The sequence below is a fragment of the Sceloporus occidentalis genome, unplaced genomic scaffold (genome assembly GCF_023333645.1).
Source record: "Sceloporus occidentalis isolate IW3139 unplaced genomic scaffold, rSceOcc1.0.p SCAF_2, whole genome shotgun sequence".
NCBI lineage: Eukaryota > Metazoa > Chordata > Lepidosauria > Squamata > Phrynosomatidae > Sceloporus > Sceloporus occidentalis.
Window position 1 is genome coordinate 82,273,719 of NW_028316982.1, and position 15,111 is coordinate 82,288,829.

The 15,111-nt window shown below is 42.5% G+C and overlaps 1 protein-coding gene across 2 annotated transcripts in view; it reads left to right on the top strand.

The window, feature by feature from the left end:
* DOCK1 (dedicator of cytokinesis 1) overlaps positions 1-15,111 on the top strand; it is a 502,791-nt gene that overhangs the window by 410,754 nt on the left and 76,926 nt on the right. For both annotated transcript variants that reach the window (XM_089510135.1, XM_089510136.1), the window contains 4 exons: positions 1,447-1,532; positions 1,719-1,875; positions 13,130-13,170; positions 14,182-14,272. In XM_089510135.1, coding sequence (XP_089366261.1) covers positions 1,447-1,532; positions 1,719-1,875; positions 13,130-13,170; positions 14,182-14,272 — 375 coding nt within the window. The remainder of the gene's footprint in view (positions 1-1,446; positions 1,533-1,718; positions 1,876-13,129; positions 13,171-14,181; positions 14,273-15,111) is intronic.

Consider the following 15,111-nt stretch of genomic DNA (forward strand, 5'->3'; position numbering starts at 1 on the left):
GGGGGCAACAGGTCTATAAGTCCCAGTCCTGGGAAAAGAGCGGGATACAAATAAATATAATAATAAATATAAATAAATAATATGTATAGATCTCAGGGGCATAGCTATGGGATGGGCATAATTAGGATAATCCCCTAATCCCCAAATTTCTAGTATTAGAAGAGTAAGACCCTGAAAATGTATCACACCTAAAACTGTTATATTTGCTGTGTTCTTACTCGCTTGGTCACTTTGCCTGCAGTTTTAAATTATTGCAGTGCTAGAAATTTGAGGACTGGAAGAAAATTACATTGGGGCAGAATTCTTTTTGGGTGGAATATGCCCCATTTTGCCCTGCTGTAGCTACATCCCTGGACTCCCATTTTATTCACAGTGACTAAGCAATATACACAGGCAGACAAAATTGCCAAATTAAATGTAGCCAGGTAAGTTTAAAATTCCAATATTCTATAGTGGTATTATTGGGAAAAATTGCAACGTTAATGTTTCTGGATTTTCAGAATAGGGCAGGTGTACAGCTTCTGCAGCTTTAGCATGGACCCTCAACTCAAATGCTATTCATTTCCCGCTTAGTAACCCAATTCTATACACATTTCTCTATAAATATGTCTACCTGAGTACATAAGGTCAGCCTAAGAAAGGAAGGGATGTGTACCTTGGTACTTCCAATTACACAGCTACTGAAATGTAATATCCTCATTAATCCCCTCTCCTTCTTCTCCCTCTATCTCTCCCCTCTCTTATAATATTATGTTATATATTATATTATATTATATTCTGTGACAAGTTGCTTCAGTTACATGTCATTGAAGTGTCACAATCCAACTGTTTCTGCCAGAATAATCCCACCGCCGCCATTGCTGTGATCATGATAAACCCCTCTCTTTTTCCTCACTTATTGTTTTGGCTTCCAAATTGCCACACACAATGATATGGCTTTGAAGCCCTCTGTTTGGTGTGGTCTGAGGTGAGCCAAGTTCTCTAGTGCAAATAGATGTTAGTGTGTGCGTCCAACTGAATGATGGAATTGGCAGTATAGCCTAAAATGTTATATATCATCAGTAATGGAGCTATGAAACCGCTTGCCTTTGTTACCATCATAATTATTGTAAAGGACATTGTGTGCCCTGCTCTAAGTGTGTTTTCCCACCCTTCCCCTATTTTTCTAATCAGCCATCTTATTTAGATTTTTCAAAGCAATTGTTTAAGCTCCATTTAACAACAAGATCAAGTGTTTCCAGAATGGAAAGATCCTCATAGGGCAACAGATCATTGTGCATCGCCAAATATTGGAGATCTCAAAGTGTTAAAAGTCAGTCAACCTTTAAAGCAGTGGTTAAATACCTTGTTGTGAGCTGCCACAAATCTATGACCCATTGATTTCTATGGTAATAAAATGAAATAACTGCTGCACTAATTATTTGCGCTTGCTCTGTTTAATTATAGTTTGAAAATGAGATCATCACCAAGCTGGATCATGAAGTAGAAGGCGGGAGAGGCGATGAGCAATATAAAGTGTTATTTGAAAAAATGTAAGTATTGTCTAGCAGTGGGGGTTTTGCTGGGGTGCTGTCAAGAGACATGGCAATAAGGTGACATTGAACTTTGGGGCCTAAGAATATTTAAAATATTTTAATGATACAAAATATTTAAAATTACCCCTTGGTCTAATGTCTGTTCCCAGGTGTGATTAACACAATTTTTGCAATTATTTTCAGTCTCCTGGAGCACTGTAGAAAACACAAATACCTTGCCAAAAATGGTGAAATGTTTGTTAAACTTGTGGTCCGTCTGATGGAGAGGCTTCTAGATTACAGAACTATTATGCATGATGAAAACAAGGAGAACCGTATGAGCTGCACTGTTAATGTGCTGGTGAGTGAGAAGAAATGACATTACTAAATATAGAATGGTTGCTGAATTTTGAAATCTGTCAGTGGAATCATGATGAGAAGCACAATTTTTTAATGATCTTGGATGAGTGTATAAAGGTGTGGGGGGGAGGCAGTTCAATTAAATGCAATTAAATGCATATTATCTAATCGAAAGGGGAAATCTAAATGTTCTTTGTGATTTTTATGAAAGTTTTTAATAGAGGAGTAATTATAATAAAAAATAATTTGCACAGTTCTATTATTTATATATCTACCATACTTTAAAAAGTTATGCATTGACAGAGTATCTATAAGCTTTTTAACAGACAGTCTGCAACTACCATTTGACAGTTGTTGGTCCAAAACACACTGCAGAAATAATCCAGTTTGAGAGTACTTTATTTGCCCTGGCTCAGTGCTAGTGAATCCTGCGAATTGTAGTTTATTGTGGGACCAGAGCTCTCTGACAGAAAAGGCTAAAAGCCTCACAAAACTAGTTTCCAGAATTCCCTAGCATTGAGCCAGGGCAGTTAAAAACGGTCCCAAACTAGATTATTTATGCATTGTGTTTTGGATTATAGTTTATTTCGTTGTTGTTATTGTTGTTGTTATTGTGTGCCTTAGTCATTTCCAAGTTAAGGCAACTCTATACTATCATTGGGTTTTTGGGCAAATTTCTTTTGGCCATCCTCTAAGACTGTGAGAGTGTGACTCACCCAAGTTCACCATGGGTGAGATGGGAATCAAATTCTGGTTTCCAGAGTCCTAGTCCAAAGCTCAAACCACTACACCATGCTGGCTCCTCACAAGCTTTTTAACAGACAGCCTGCAGCTACCATTTGACAAGTGTAGTCTATTTTCATGTTACCAAGGATTTGCCTTGTATGTGCTGTCAAAAAATAACCACAGAACACCAACATGGGAGAAAAGCCACAACTTTATTAAACCATTGGTAGGGTTGGCACAAAGCATAAGGTCAGGATCTGTGCAATCAAACAACCCGCTGTTGTTTGATTATCCAAAGCCGGGTCCCTACTCGGTGCTTGGGATGACCTAGGGGCTAAGGAACACCGCTTGAGCGCAAACCATGCCTTGCGTTTCCCCATTCACAAAGCCCCTAGTCACCGGGAGGCGCACCTGCGTTCTGGCCCCCGAAATGGCCAAACGCCCTCGCTCATCGCCCCCGGGTACCTTGTGACTCCCAAACCAGAACTCCATAGCCCTGGTACCACCAACATTCAGATCCTGGCCTATGCTGCCGCCACAAAGGCCTACTCAGAAGGCCTGCCGCCAACCCTGCCAAGAGTGATTTAATGGCCGCCACATTGATCCAAATGTGGGCGAACATAACCAGCAAAGGCCTTTGATCTCCAGTGACCCACACGTTTGACGTCAACTGAAGGCAAGCCAGCCCTAGACGCAGCAGTGGCAGCACCAATATGAAACAAATGGCCACCAAACTCCCTGGCAGGGAGACCCAGACGTGTAATAGTCATTCTCAGCACAGACACAAATTGATATCAAGTGAGGGGAGAACCATTAACATGGATAAACAAAAAATTGGCCACCGAAGGCCTAACATCCCAAAAGAGTCGGACAGCTTTAACCGGACAAACCGGGGAGCCACGGAAACGACGTAGCACCGTATTCTGGCCAACCCCAAGCTGGTCGCACTTGGAGCGACGCAAAGTTATAGATACAGCATGCTTTAAAAATGTTAGATCAGAAGCACACAGTGCCCTGCCAGATAAATCGCTCTTGGAGCCTGCAACTATCTCGCCTAAGCAAAAGGCACCAAAAATTGCTCCTGAAAATGCAGCACTGAACAGCTGAACTTCATATTTTGATGAACAAACAACAGGGAGGGTGGCACAAATATTACAAAGCAGTTGTAAACATATAGGGCGTCTAGTATCCTTTATACAGGAATAAGCACGTTTCCAACCTTCAACAGCCCTTTTAACCAAAAAAGAGGCACATGGATCTGCAAATCCCCCAGCCTTAGAAAAAAAAAATGAAATGCCAGCCAAATGGATGGACATGGTCTTAGGTGCTACATTCTTATGGCGCAGCCAAACTTAGGAAACGCAAAACCACCTCAGTAGTCAAAGGCCACACATGTTGAGTTCCAGAGTCTTGAAAATAATCTGCAAGCTTTCTTATGGCATTTTTGTAAGTTTTAAGAGTGGAAGGAGCAATGGAATCGAGAATCCCTTCCATTATTTCTGACAGTCAACCTCCCACATAGAAGCAGGACATAGGGTAGGCTGAAGGTCTGCCTCTGGGGCTAATTGTCGAAAGCGCTGAAACTGAAAACGAGAAATTGCGTCAGCAATGCCATTATCTAAACCTGGAACATGTTGAGCTAGAAAGGAAATATTGTTAATTAAACAACACAACACAAATTTTCTTAACAATCCCACAACCCTCGGGGATTTTGCTGACTGCTTATTTATGATTGACACCACAGCTTGGTTGTCACACCAAAATTGTACTCTTATGTTAGCAAATTCAGTACACCAAATATGAACGGCCACAACAATAGGAAAAAATTCCAAGAATGTCATGTCCCTAAGAATGTCTGACCCTTGCCAAGCCTCAGGCCAACGTTCAGCACACCAATGCCCTTTGAAAAATAAACCAAAACCGATGCTCCCAGCTGCATCTGAATGAACCTGCAAGGAATCCTTAATGTGCCAGGTCCTCTGCCAAATGGCAGTACCATTAAAGCTTTTTAGAAATTGGAGCCAAATACGAAGGTCATCTTTTATACCTTTAGAAATCCTGATGTGATGGTGCAGCAACCTAGGACCTGCTAAGGACCTGGCTAACCTAGCACAAAAGGCTCTGCCAGGAGCCACCACCTTGCAGGCAAAATTAAGATGGCCCAACAGAGACTGCACCTTTCTAAGGGTGAGCTTGGAAGCCTGAAGGGCATGCTCCAATAGCTCACATAATGTCACAATTTTTGCCTGAGGTAATGCAGAAAAACCTTTGACTGAATCTAACTGGATTCCTAGGAAAGACATGGACGTGGACGGACCCTCCGTCCTGTCAGCAGCCAGCGGAACCCCAATTCCTGTTGCTAGGGAAGAAAACGTATTTAATAAATCAATAGACACATTGGAATTGGCAGGTCCCACAAACATAAAATCGTCCAGATAATGAGTAACCGAGGAAGAAGAGGCCCTGCGTGTTAATTCCCACTCCAAAAAGGTGCTGAAAGTCTCAAAAGCTGAACAACTAATCGAACATCCCATAGGCATGGCCTTGTCGAAATAAAATTGACCTTCAAATTGAAAGCCAAGAAAATGAAAATCGTCTGGGTGAACTGGAAGGAGCCTAAAAGCTGACTGAATGTCACACTTGGCCATCAGAGCCCCGGAGCCGCAGGCCCTGACCAACTGAACTGCATGATCAAAGGAGGCATATTTTACCGAGCAAAGCTCATCGGGGATGGCATCATTGACAGATGAACCCGTTGGGTGAGAAAGGTGATGGATGATCCTGAATTCACCAGGAGCCTTTTTAGGCACCACACCCAAAGGGGAAATATGCAGATTGTCAAAAGGAGGATAAGGGAATGGGCCAGCGACACGCCCAGCCTGGATCTCTTTATTGATCTTTACACCGAGTACCTCAGGCATGACTCTAGCAGATAACAAGTTCTTAGGGAACTGATGTGACAATTGGCCAGAGACAGGGATCCTGAATCCAAACAAAAAACAATTGGCCAGATAAGAAGCAGCTTGCCTATTAGGGTATGCTTCCAACAAAGGAATAAGAGCCTTGGGTTTGACAGGAGAAAAAGGCTAAAGAAAAAACATAAGGAGTGTAACCCGATCATTTATGGCTCCCTGCTTGACCAGCAACTGACCCTCCGGCCCCGTCGCCCTTTCCAGTGGTTGAAGAAGCAGGGCGCCCCCCTCAAAAGGGTTGGGATGCTTGTGCCGGACGGGAACAGGAAATTATATTTGGGTGAGACCCTATACAATTTGAACAACAATGCTCATATTTACAATGGACACGTGTACAACGACTGGAATTATAATCCCAACAAGACAAAAATTTTGAGTCCTTTTTCACAGGCTCCTTTTGAGGACCCTTGAGCCTCGCAGACGTGCCCACTTCCAAAAGCCAAATCTCGTGATGAAGCAAGTCCCACCGTTCATGAGAGTTCTGAGAGGCATGTTGTCGAAATGCGGCATCGTAGGCAATAGCAGCTGCATCCCCAGCAAAAGCCCTGGCACGCTGAACGTTTAAAAGATGACTAAGAAGGAGCCAAGCACGCTCAGGGAAAGCCATGGGGACCACACCCGCAAAGATGGTATAGCCCTCTAACCAATTAGAAAAAGTAGGCTCAGCAGGAGCAACCTTAGGCTCATGCCTAATCTTTTTTGTAGAAGTAACAGCAACAGCCTCTTTTCCTTTAGGTTGAAGAAGGGTGAAAACGTCTACATAGCAAGCTCTAAAAATGCTGTTACGTATCTTCTTGGACAAATGTGCTCCTGGAGGGCTCTCTCCAGGAGAACAAACCGGGAACTCAGATGCAAGTGGATCCACCCAAACACCTTGCAAACCAGGTCGCCAAGCCTGCTTCTTAATGGCCCACCAAGGCAAACCCGGGACCATGGCATGCTCAACCCAAAAACCATCCCTCCCCACTGGCACATCAGGTAGAGAACCACCTGCAGCTGCTGATTGTGTAGAACCAGCCTTGCACGCTCTTCGTCTCTTCTTCTTGGCCTTACGCTTTCTCTTCCTCTCTCTGCGTCGTTGTGCTGCTGAAACACCAGAAGGGTCATCAGCATCCGATGAAGACGACGACGAACTGGAACTAGAAGAGCTGGAAGAACTGGAAAGCTGTACGGCCTGGTGACGAGACGTAGCTCCGGACGACTGTGGGTCTTGACTATCCGAAGAGGTAGAGGGCTGCTCCGATGCTCTGGCACACCGATGGCTAGACTGGAGCACTGGAACAGCAGGCGATGAAGAGCTAGGCAACCGACCCGCACCAACTGCTTGTTGTATGAAATCCGTGATGGATCTGGATAAGTTGGCAATTGCAGCAGGATCCATCCCAGCAGAGACTGCGAGCTGAGACGGGCCCGGCTCGTGACGATCAGACTCGCTGTCCAAGTCCACATCAGCCGATGTGTGCATGGGAGACCCATGGTTAGAAGCCTGGGACCGGCCAGACACCACAAAAGAGTCCGAAAGAGACCTGGCCTTACAGACTGCAATCCTCTTGGACCTCTTAGGAGGCATATTGGTAGTAGTAGGAAAAAGGCAAACAAGAGAAAAGGCAGGTCCACGAGCAAAACAGCACTAAAATGTGCAGAAGAACAAATGGCTGTTAGACTCCAACAAGGTTTTGGCCAATAGCAACTGACCAGACAAAAGCCTCCCACAATAAGTGTAAAAAGGCAATTATGAAAAACAAATAGTCCAGCACCTAACCCCTAAAATAATGGAAGGAGGTGACTCGAGGCCCAAAAGAACCAAAATGGCGATTCCCGCCAAATTAGATCTTGCAAAATGGCGTTCCCGCCAAAAACCCAAAAACAAAATGGCGCTCCCGCCTAAAATGAAACCAAAATGGCGGCTCCCACCAAAACCGCGGCCCAAAATGAGGCCTAGGAAGAAGGCCCCAACGGCGCCTCGCGCCTAAGTGGCCCACAAGGGGTAAGGGCACTCACCAAAATGGCCCCTCCCAAGGCCGCGGGGGTGGTCGGCAAAAGAGGCCGCGGGCCAAGGCGAATCGGCCCGACGGAATGGGGATCCGGGGAGGACGCCTCCCCGAACCGCACCACTCCGCCAACCCTGGCCCGGCAAGCCCAATGGAAGGGAGAAGCTCGAGGCTACCTCCCTTCCAAGCTTCACTCCGTGCCTGTTCGGAGCCAAGCGCCGACTGAGGGGAGAGGCCTCCGAGCAGCAATATATACTGCTCGGCCCCTCCCCTCTGCGTCAGATTGCGGGGCCCCGCCCCCAAGGCCGAGCCCACCAATGGGCAGCCTTGGAGGACCGGAAGCCCTGCACCAGCAAGTCCGGCTCCCAGAGCGCCACCCCCGGACTGGAAGGGCCGCCCCTTCTGGCCCCATTGGCCAATAGGGAGCCGGACAAGCCCCAGGGAACGCTGGGGCTTGTAGTTTTTTGCCACTTACTGCGGCAAAGCAGTCTGCCCCTGCAGTGTGGCGACTGCTTTTAAACAGAAGCTAATACGTTGAGGACATGATCCTTTAAAGTTACAAACTCCTGGCATCTTATAGCAACTTAAGATTTTACAATTTATGGCCAATCATATGGAGACTTTCATATAACTGCGAAAGATGTGTTTGTTGTTCACATAGAAAACTGAAGACATGCTTTGTTAGGGCTTGCAGGATGCACTAGGCAATTCCATTATTTCCTGTTCCTTAGTATGGACAGGTCTAACAAGTAGGGATACTGTTACATTAACACTGCTTTGCCTTCACTGATTAAAGTTGCCAAAAAAAACAAACCTGATGGTGATTAACACCCCATTCTGGTCATCTAAACCTGTCCCCATAGATTCTGGTGCATTAAGGCTGTGTCTGCACTGGCCAAATAATACGTCTTTCTCCTAGCCTCACATCAATGAGTCCAAACAATACAGGGCCCAATCCCTGATTCTTGTGCAAACTGTCCTGATGATGTATGGCCAGTTCAGTTATGAGTCCACTTTATACCATCCTTAACAAGGATAAAAGAATACCCTCAACTTGTGTTCCAGATCTTCCAAGAAAATCCAGAGCCCTCTGGAGCGATGTCAGCAGCTGTTTACACGGTGCCACTTGCTGCTCATAGTATGAGTCACTGCCTCTGAGGTCAGAATGAGCTTTTGGCTATGTGACCAATGGCCATGTGACATTCATGGCTTTGTGACTGATGCTGGGAGCCGTCAGTCACACTGAAACAGCCACCCAGTGTTGCTTCGGTGTGGGAGTGTCAGAGTAGCTTTGGGGCCAGAATACTCTGGGCTGCTCCTGGAGTATTCTGGCCTATGCAGACATGGTCTATGTTACATGTGACCTGCTACTGGGTTGCCCTCCTTCCTTTCATGGTTTCCTGAGAGGTTGTTTTTTAATCTCCTACCAGCACCAGCTCCTGGCTCTATGCAAACTAGTTAATGCCTGCTCTATCCATCACTCTTATGCCTTAGAATACTGAGCCCTTTTTAGAATATACTCAAAAACCTTTCTGGGCTTTCCATTTTTGCTCAAGTTCCAGAATGCCAGGAGAGTGCAGCTGTAAAGGATCATATCCTCAACAGATATATCACTGAGGCCATATAGCTATTGTATGCTGTTCTGTGCTGTGGTTAGTTATGGTTTGACCAGTATCTTGGAGCTGGATAGCTGTCAGTGGCAAACAAGACTCAGATTTGTCTGTTTGCTGTAACAAACAGCATGGAGGCCTTGCAACTGACAATATCATGCAACTGAAGCTTTGTTGTTGTTGTTGTTGCATGCCTTCAAGTCATTTCAGATGTGCAGTGGCATGGGGTTTCTTGGCAAGGTTTGCTCAGAGGAGGTTTGCAATTGCTTTCCTCTTAGGCTGCCTAACATCACCCAGTGGATTTCATAGTTGAGCAGGGAATCAAGCCCTGATCTCTAGAGTTGTAATCCAATGCTCAGATAACTACAGAACACTGTCTTTTAAGCAAATGAAGCTACCATTCCACATTACAAGTACCCAGCTGTCAACTAGTGCTGTTTCCATAAAATGTTAGGGTTGGAAAGGACCTTCTTTGATATTCATTCACTCCATCTCCCTTCTCAGGGCAGACAGTGAAAGATAATACTTTCCTACTCACACCTTTTGTTCATATCCCTCACTGAATTTTAGTTAGCTTTGTAATCCAGAAACAAAAATCCTTTAGAGTAAGATATTTCCACAACAGTACAGAACGCGGGGGGGGGGGGGGGGGGGAGGTGAGAGAGAGAAAGAGAGAGAGAGGTGAGGGAGAGAGTGAGAGAGAATGTTGTGGTTGTTGCTGTTGTTGATCTTTAAGTCATTTCCAACTTATAGTGACCCTATCATGGGGTTTTCTGGGACTGAGAATCACCCAATGGGTTTCAATAGGTGAGTGGGGAATCAAACCCTGATCTCCAAAGTCATAGTCCAGCATTCAAGCCACTACACTATGCTGGCTCTCAGATATAACCTTATTGAAGTATTTATTATTACTTCAGTTACATAGACACTGTTTCCATTCTAGTTATAATGAGTGAATGTGATTGATCTGACTCTGCCTTAATATCGAGCCACAATGTTTTTCTGTAATATCAATTCCTTTGGCTGCAGTAATTATCCTCACTGAAGAAATAATCCAAATTGACACTACTTTATTTGCCAGGGCTTCATGCCATGGAATCCTAGGATTTGCAATTCAGTGGGGCACCACAGCTCTCTGACAGAGAAGGCTAAATATCTCACATAACTACAATTACCAGAATTCCCTAACATTGCACCATGGCAGTTAAAGCAGTGTGGACCTGGATTATTTCTGCAGTGCGAATGTAGCCTTATTGCTTTGGTAAATTTGGAACTGATAACACAATGTTCATCACCTTTTAGAAAATTATATTTGTATCTCATGATTACATTTGAAGAGCACATGAGCAGTGTCACTAAATTAAGCTGTCGTGTAAGCATATCTGGATCAGAGTTTAGTTTTCTTGTCTGAAGCAATGCTTCTTTAATTTTGGGAGGTAAAAGAGTTCTTGAAAATTGCCCCGGATTGTGGTCTGTAGAGTGACATGTAGATTGGTTTTAGGGGAGGCCGCCTGCTCTTCTGAGCAGAATTAGAGTGCAAGATTTTGCCTGTTGGAAACTTGACAAAAAAAGTAAAAACCCTAGAACTCAGAATGCTTCCTTTCCTTTGAAAAGTTGTAAAGGAAATTAGAGCAATTTATCAAACTGTAGAAGTTTAAGAGGTTTATTTTTCTTGCTCTTCTCCATAACTTGTGTCCATTGTGTTTGCCTCTATTTTCAATTCCCCAAATCCTCACTTCTAAAGTATATTAATCTGTTTACACCATAGCTTTTTCTGTCATAATCCATCTAAGCATGCTGCAAAGGCAAAGCCAATGATAAAATCAAACTTTGGTAAAATAGCTTGGTTATTTAAAATGACAAGGAGTTTGCAGCACCTTAAAATGTGTGAGCGTTTCTAGGCTACAGTCCAGTTCAACCAATGACTGGAAATTTGCTAGGCATGGATGAGCACTGAGATTTTACTATTTTCAGACAATGCAGATTGTAACTTTGTAAAGATTTTAAAAATACATGTCAGACATACAAAGCCCTAATGTTCAGTATCAATATAGAAGCCTAAGTATTAAAACTTTTAAAATATGCCAATTAGGGCATCAGGCTAAAATATCACTATAACAATTAACTTGGAGATGATTTTTCCTCAAATTCTCAAGGCTGCCAAAGCATAAATGTAAATCCTACTATGGGAAATCTTAAATACAATGGAGAAAAAGAAACCCAATATTTGTGTAGGATACAACACAGAAACTGGATATGAAAGATATACCTCAGTTAACGAAGCCTCTGACAGGAAAAAAAAGCTTCTTCAAAATAGTTTTTATTCATGCTCATCCCTTCTCTTTTTCGTCTTTCCCTCCTGTCTATCTGAATATTATTATTATTATTATTATTATTATTATTATTATTATTATTATTTGGCAGCATCAACATTAGGAGGAGGATGAAAGAGGGCTGAACAAATGCAACGTTGGGTTCTAGCATCATGTTTGGGATAAACAATACAGTAACGATTGAGCTTTACATTCTCAGGGCCCTCCTTGATGTGCATTAAGATACTAACTAGGAAATAACAGAGCGCAACAGAAAGGCCCAACACACATCAGGAGTGTGCAAATCAAATGTGGTCAATACACATTGGAGCACTCTTGTCAGTGACTGGATGCTCATCTTCACAATTCACTAACAGGGCTTTGTTGGTGCTCTTGCAATGTATTTATGGATATGAGAGAGCGAGGGTGGCATAATGATCTGGGGGTTGGACTACGACTTGGGACACCAAGGTCTGAATCCTCACTCAGTCATGGCAACCCACAGGGTGTCCTAGGGCAGGTTGCACTCTCAGCCTTTGAGGAAAACAAAGGCAACCCCCTCTGAACAAATAGGCCTGTTACAGACTGCCAAAATAAAGCTGCTTCGGGTCTCTTTGGAGGTATGTTATTTAAATTATGCATGGGTCCTAAGAGTCCGGAGGTCGCGCCAAAGCCACACTCCATTCCTAAGCGCTGGAGTGTGGCTTTGGTGCAGCTTCCGGATTCTTAGGATGCATGCATCATTTAAACAGCATACCTCCAAAGAGACCCGAAGCAGCTTTATTTTGGCAGTCTGTAACAGGCCATAGTGACATGAAATCCCCATGATAGTGTCACCATAAGTTGGAAATAAGTTGAAAGCACACCACAACAACAAAGTTAAAACTATACTATACTATACTATTATGTAGGATCTTCACATTTGTTTTCAACTTTTGTTCACTTTAATATTTTTCTGTGGAGAAAAAAAGCCTGACAACTCTTGCTAAGCGTTGTGTTCAGGTGTATTTGCATGAAGTCCCACGTTGGTGCCAGTGAGGATTCCTTCCCATTGCAGACATCATCTTCAGAAGAGCGATTATCTTCAAGATTGCATCAGGATAAAAGAAAGAGAAAATTATTTTCCATTTCTGCCACAGTCTCATAATTATCATCCCTTTTCCCCCAATGCTATTTGCATTTAGAACAAAACAAAACTGTGCTTTAGATGCAAAGGCACATTTAACTTCCTATCTATCTTGGCCCTAAAGCATATTGTTAAAGCTTTAGGTTTCAAGAATGGATGATTTATTACTAATAGTACTTTGAAAATTTAAATTATTTTTTAGTACATTGCAAAGTTTTGTATATTACAAAACCAGGAAGAGTTAATGAAGTATGACTTGCAAATGCCCTATCCTGGAGATTCTGAATCTTTGCAATGAGGTATAAAAATACTGTTTGTCAGTTCCATGGTTCATAGTTAAAAGAGAGTATGTGTTCTCTTTCCAGAAGCAGCTTCCATATTGCAATTTTAGGGCCAACCTTATGTGGCTGTGAATTTATAATGTAACATAATAAATACATGTTACATACATAAATATAAGTTCTACTGAGAAATCAAGTTTGGTAAAGCAGCCTTCTGTTTCTTCTTTTTCCCCCCAGAATTTCTACAAAGAGATTGAAAGAGAAGAAATGTATATAAGGTATGTCACTGTAATGTTTCTTAAGCATTTGGCTATTACACATAAATGTGGTTCAGGAACTGTGCTAATTAAAGGAGGACATGCTGTCTGAGCCCAAAGATGATAGGATGGCTCATAAGTGCATTTTCCTTCCTTCCTTCCTTCCTTCCTTCCTTCCTTCCTTCCTTCCTTCCTTCCTTTCATTTTTATGCTGCCTTAGTTTTTTCCTGCACTGAACTCATTTGTTACCTGAATATGGGGAATGGGCTTTTAATTACTTGATATCTTTCTGCAGTCAAAACAATTCTCATGAATCTACAGTATTTTTAGTATTTATAATATTTATTGTCACTGTCACTGTAGCCTTCTCCAATGATTATCAAAATTTGTATCCCTAAATAAAATCTGATGATGTACCTTTGAGTAAACTTTCAACAAGATACAAGCTATAGAACATGTGCAAGCTCCTGCCTGTTATCTGAAGTTTTTATTTTAGCCAGTTACATGCCAAGAGAACTCTTGCTGATGATTTCACAGCTTTTTGAGGAGACTAGAGCCTTTTACACATTAAGTGAATTTTTAAAAAATTGAATGCCAGAGATAGTGTTGGTAGGATTGCTATCAGCAGCACAAGTGGGGAGGAGGAAGTGTAAACGTTCTCATTCCTGTTGTGATTTTGATAAGAATCCACATTGCTATACCCTATCACAATTATTTTCTTTCTTTCTTTCTTTCTTTCTTTCTTTCTTTCTTTTAATCTGCTGCCTTTCTCCCAGAGTAGGACCCAAGGCAGTTCACTGCAGGAAACCAATCAAAACCACTGATGTTGCAGCCTTATAACATTCACTAATACATTGCTGTTTGTTGCTGTCTTCCTTTGCATGCTATGTGTTGAACAGTTGGATTCAATAAAGCATGTGCTAAAAATGCATACACATTATTCTATTAGAGCACTGTGATCCAACTGCTAAAGTCTTCAAATAAGATTATTTTGTGACATCTTTAAGAATTAATTTTATTTTATCTCTGTAGGTATTTGTACAAGCTTTGTGACCTGCACAAAGAATGTGATAACTACACTGAAGCAGCCTACACATTACTCCTGCATGCAAAGCTTCTTAAGGTATAATACTTCAAATGTACTTAGTCTTTAAGCATTTCTGTGGCAATGCTTAAGTCTTTCTTGGTGTAAAACATCCAATTATTCAATACACTGAATGATTTTTTTTAAAAAAAAGGAAGCTATGGTTTAGAACTGTTACCATATTTTCCTAAAGTCAAATCTCAAGGTAAATTGCCTAGGGTCACCCAGTCAGTTTCCATGACCAAGCAGGGATTCAAACCTTTATCTCCCAGTGTCCTAGTCCAGCAATCAAACCTCTACACCACGCTGACTCAATAATGAAAGACTAGCTCATTTAAAAGCACAGGATGAAAAAAGTTTAGATGAAAGGCTATAACCTAAGAATCAGTTCACTGAATCAGAGCAAAGACTTATCTAGTCCAGCATTCTTTTTTGACAGTGACAAACTAGATGCCTATGGGGACCTTATGGGTACAACATCTAATCCCCTTTTAAAATGGGCGAAGGCTGAGAATCCTAGTGGCACAGCGTCTATATTTATGCCAACAATTGCACCAAGAACAAAACAATGGCAGCCGTGGCAAGGAAAGGAAGAAAAAGTTGCCTGCAGAATAGTGGCTGGGAGTCAGCTGATTTCCTCTCTTTTTGTGGCTGCTTTGTTCTCTTTGGGCATGAGTGGAGAGAACAGAATTACTTTCATAGTGCTCTATTACGTTATTATGTTCCATATAGGATCCTATCCCAAGCTGGTAGCTGTCAGTGCATCTTGTGATAAAGGATTTCAGAGTTTAACTGTATTAAATGGAAAGAAGAGAAAGAAGAGAATTACTTTTTGTCTTTTCTCAGTCTTTTGGTATTATGAAAAGGAGAAAAATTGT